We start from the raw sequence: 4,747 nt of genomic DNA on the forward strand, positions 1-4,747 counted from the left end.
TGCTGCATTGCAAGGACTCTGGGAACTGAGGGAACAATTGTGACACTGGGGTGCCCCATTGAACCAAGAGTCCCTGGTCACACTGCAGGATCTTGTGTCCCTAGGGCTCCATTGTGACACTGCAACACCAAAGAATTCATTGTGGCACTCTGAGGCCTCATGGAGCAACAGAGGCCACTGTGACCCTGCTGGGCCTTGTGGAACCACGCAGAGCATTGTGACAGAGCAGGACCTGGTGTCATGATGGGGCCATTGTGACACTGCAGGGCCCCATGGAACCAAGGGGCCAGTGCTGCTCCTCAGGGACTCCTGGAATGAAGGAAACATGTTTGAGACCTTGGTGGCCCTTGTGAGCAAGAGGCCATTGTGACCCTGTGGAACTAAGGAGAGCATTGCTGCACTGCCAGACCTCATGGAACCAAGGGCCATTGTGACACTGCAGGGCCCAAGGATCCCAGGGATTTTGTGACACCCAGGGGTCCCATTGAATAAAAGGGACATTGTGACTCTGGGAGGCCTCATGGAATCATGGAGACCATTGGGAGACTCTGGAGCCTCATGGAACCATGGTGACACCAGTTGGCTGGGAATGTGGATCTGCTGGATGGTAGGAGGGCTCTGCACAGGGTCCTGAACAGGTTGGATAAAGGCACCAAATCCAACAAGGTGAGGCTGAAAAACTCCAAGTGCCGGGTCCTGCACTTCGGCGACAACAACTCCTGCAGCTCTAAAGGTTGGGCACAGACTGGCTGGACAGCAGTCAGGCAGAAAGGGATCTGCAGGGACTGATGAACAGCAGGCTGGACATGAGCCAGCAATGTGCCCAGGTGGCCAAGAAGGCCAATGGCTCCTGGCCTGGATCAGGAATGGTGTGGCCAGCAGGAGCAGGGCGGGGATTCTTCCCCAGTGCTCAGCATTGGTTGAGCAGCACCTCGAGTTTTGTGTCCAGTTCTGGGGCTCCCAATTTAGGAAGGACATGGAGGGGCTGGAGCATGTCCAGAGAAGGGCAACAAGGCTGAGGAAGGGTCTGGAACACAAGTCGTTTAAGGAGCGACTCAGGGAGCTGGGGTTGTTTACCCTGAAGAAGAGGAGGCTCAGGGGACACAAGGCAGTGTGAGGGCACAGGTTGGACTTGATGATCTCCAAGGTCTTTTCCAACCTTGCAGATTCTGGGATTCTCTGACACCAACATTGGAGGAGTTGCACAATGAGACCTGGGCCTCCTCTTCAGAAGCTCCAGCAGCCCAGGTCGCTCAGCTTCTCCTGCCAGCCCCAAAGCCCATCCTGTCAGTCCTGCAGATCCTCTGCAGCTCCTCCGCACTGCCCAGAACAGGGAGCCCCAGAGCCAGACACAGCAGCCCAGATGTGCCCCTGTGGCCTGGGGAGCCTCTGCAAGGAAGCAGCACCAGGCACTGCAGGAGCCTGCAGACAATTCCTGCAGCACTTGAAGGATGATCCTGCTGCTTAAGGGAAGTTCCCATGGGGCCAAGTCAGGAACTGCAATGGGGAGTGGGGCCAGAGAGGAAAGGGCAAACAGGGATGGGCTGTTTGCAGGGGAGAGAACAGGGTGGGCAATGGGAAGAAATTTTTACAAAGGAAGAATAAAGAAAGCAAAAGTGAAGCCCAGGAAATGCTGAGGGCAGTTTAGGGGTGGCTGCCAGGCAGCCCTGGCTCTGAGCAACAGCGTCTGCAGTGGGACAGGAAACTCCCAGCCCATGGGAACAAAATTTCTGGCCAACTGCAGAGGCCAGGACAAAGCTGAGTGGTTTCCCTGGTGTCCCCCAGCCCTTGCTGGCCCCAGGGGCTGATGGCATTTGTGCTCCCTCAGGTTCATGTCCCCACAGAAGCAGCATGGGGGTGCTCCCACCTGCTGTGTGCAATGCAAACAGGGGCTGCTGAGCCAGTGCTGCCGTGTCTGTGCCTGCAAGGATGGGGCACCTGTGTGAGCTGGGGGAGAGGCCAGGCCTGCAGAGGGGGGATGTTGTTGGCAGCTCCATCAGGACGCTCTGGGACGCTGCCCTGGGCTGTGCAGCGCAATGGGAATGGATCAGCCCTGCTCTGCTGCTCCTTCCTGTCTGCCCCAGGGCCCTTACGGAGCCCCAGCCATGCTGTTTGCCCCCAGCCTGCCCATGGCCAGCCTGGGGCTGCTCACGGGGCTTTTCTGTGCTGAGCATTGGCCTGGGTGTGTTCTTGAGAGAGCCTGGGCAAGGAGCCTGGAGCCCCCAGGGCCTGGCCTGAGGCATCAGCACTGCCCCAGCAGAGCCCATGGCCTGTCCCTGCTGCAGCCCCAGCACTGCCACCCCCAGGGCTGTGCCCAGTCCTGAGAGCACTCAGGCCCTGCAGCAACATCAGGGCCACCAGGGCAGTGGGGCAGGGCCACGGCAGCAGCACTGGCAACACCAAGTGCTGCTGCTGCTGGGCCAGCCCTGATCTGCCCCAGCTCTGCACACAGACATTGCTGCTGCAGCTCCAGAGAAGGCAACAAAAGGGCATCTCTGCAGAAAACTCTGCTGGGAGGTCATTTAATTCCTTTAAAGCCACCAAGAGCACAGCCCCTCATTGACATAGTCGGTGGCCACAGGGAAAATGGAGAGAAACACAATCAGAAATGGCAGAAAGAAAGGACTTACATTGTGGAAATTATTAAAGAAGTAAAACAAAGTAAAATAACCTTAAAAATTAAATCAATAAGTATCAAAGATTATTTTATTAGAAGTGATTTGCACAAATTGGCCAGCAGTTTAATGTTTCTGAAACCATGCAGTTATCAGTCTCCACACTGCAGCCTTGAGCTCCTGGTTCCTCAGGCTGTAGATGAGGGGATTCAGGGCTGGAGGCACCACTGAGTACAGAACTGATAGGGCCATTTCCAGGGATGGGGAGGACATGGAGGGGGGCTTAAGATAGGAAAATATTCCAGTGCTGAGGAACAGAGAGACCACAGCCAGGTGAGGGAGGCAGGTGGAAAAGGCTTTGTGCCGCCCCTGCTCAGAGGGGATCCTCAGCACTGCCCTGAAGATCTGCACATAGGAGAAAACAATGAACAGAAAAAAACTAAAATTTAAACACGCACTAATAGCAATTAGGCCTAGTTCCCTGAGGTAGGATTTGGAGCAGGAGAGCTTGAGAATCGGGGGCACTTCACAGAAGAACTGGCCCAGTGCATTGCCATGGCACAGGGGCAGGGAAAATGTATTGGCCATGTGAATCAGTGAAAAGAGAAAGGCACTGGCCCAGGCAGCTGCTGCCATGTGGGCACAAGCTCTGCTGCCCAGGAGGGTCCCGTACTGCAGGGGTTTGCAGATGGACACGTAGCGGTCGTAGCACATGATGATCAGGAGAAAATACTCTGCTGAGATGAAGAATAGAGAGAAAAAGAGCTGAGCAGCACATCCATTGTAGGAGATGTCCCTGGTGTCCCAGAGGGAATTGTGCATGGCTTTGGGGACAGTGGTGCAGATGGAGCCCAGGTCGCTGAGGGCCAGGTTGAGCAGGAAGAAGAACATGGGCGTGTGCAGGTGGTGGCCGCAGGCTATGGTGCTGATGATGAGGCCGTCACCCAGGAGGGCAGCCAGGGAGATGCCCAGCAAGAGGCAGAAGTGCAGGAGCTGCAGCTGCCGCGTGTCTGCCAATGCCAGCAGGAGGAAATGCCTGATGGAGCTGCTGTTGGACATTTGCTGGGGTTGGCAATGGCGATCTCTAAGAAAAGCAATCATGGAATAGTCGGGTTTGGATGGGACATTAAATATCCCAGCACAGCCTGGGGGCACTTTCTCCCCACTGCCTGCCCAGGGCTCTGCTGCCTGGAGCTGTCCCTGCCAGCAGCTGCTTCCCTGTGCCCAGGGCTGGGCCCTGCCAGTGCTGCCAGAGCGCAGCCCAGCCCTGGGGGCTCAGCTCTGCCCTGCAGACCCCTCCCAGCTCTGGCACTGCCCAGGGGCAGCTCTTGGTCTGCAGGCTTTGATGGCAGAGTCAGAGAAATCCTGAGGAGGTTGGAAAAGCAACACTGATGCTGCCTCCAAGGGGCACCGTGCTAATAACTCTAACTGCCTGGTTTCGTAAGATTTCAGAAAAAAAAAAAATTCTCACTCTGAACTGAGAGATAAATATTGATGTGCAATTTCCATCCTGGCAACTCAGAGCAGTAGACTAAAAAAGCAGGACTTCCCCTTTTATGCAGCCCCTGCTTTGCTGTGCTCCCTGTATAATCTACCTGGAAATGTTCTTGAGTTAAATGCCATGCTGGGAGCAGTCCTGAACAATGCAGCATCCTCCCCACACAAGAAGAACAATTCCAAGCCTTACCAGCTGTCTCCTCCCATCCAGATCTTGTCCCCCAGTGCTGGGAGCAGCTGCCAGGGCTGGCTGAGAGCTGTCCCTGGCAGGCAGAAGAGTCCCTGCCCCAGCACAGCGCCCTGGGCTGCAGGACCCTGTTCTGCAGGACAGCTCTGGGCACCCCTGGCTGCTCAGCACAAGAGACAGTCAGAGAATGTACTCACAGGGTCTGTAGACATTGGGATGTTCCAGCTTTAGGAGATCACTCCAGGAGCTGCAGCTGCATTGTCCTGCAGCCAGAGGTTCCTGTGCCAAGGGCTGGCAGTGATTGTGCCCCAGGCACTTCTCAGCACCTTCCCAGCCCTGACTGATTGAAGCTCTCTGTGCCTCTGTGCGGTGCCTGGGGTGGCTGCAGGCAGTGCCCCAGCCCTGCTGGGCTGGAAGAAGAGATGCTCATCAAGAGAAATGAGCTTTT

The 4,747-nt window shown here is 56.0% G+C and overlaps 1 protein-coding gene across 1 annotated transcript; it reads right to left on the reverse strand.

The window, feature by feature from the left end:
- Positions 1-1,464: 1,464 nt before the first annotated feature.
- Positions 1,465-3,329, reverse strand: LOC141726456 (olfactory receptor 14J1-like). Its single transcript, XM_074531359.1, has 2 exons — positions 2,781-3,329; positions 1,465-1,497 (listed from the first exon to the last, which is right to left on the reverse strand). Exons 1-2 carry the CDS (start codon positions 3,327-3,329, stop codon positions 1,465-1,467), a joined length of 582 nt encoding a protein of 193 aa, XP_074387460.1.
- Positions 3,330-4,747: the final 1,418 nt, after the last annotated feature.

The sequence above is a fragment of the Zonotrichia albicollis genome, chromosome 35 (assembly GCF_047830755.1).
Source record: "Zonotrichia albicollis isolate bZonAlb1 chromosome 35, bZonAlb1.hap1, whole genome shotgun sequence".
Classification (NCBI taxonomy): Eukaryota; Metazoa; Chordata; class Aves; order Passeriformes; family Passerellidae; genus Zonotrichia; species Zonotrichia albicollis.

What these genes read in the sequence shown, in the direction of transcription:
- LOC141726456 (XM_074531359.1), bottom strand. Translation starts at nt 3,329, where the DNA reads ATGTGCTACGACCGCTACGTGTCCATCTGCAAACCCCTGCAGTACGGG. An exon ending in ACCAGGAGCTCAAGGCTGCA is followed by an intron (nt 1,498 to 2,780) that starts GTGTGGAGACTG and finishes TCCCCATTGCAG; the next exon opens with TTCCTGACTTGGCCCCATGG.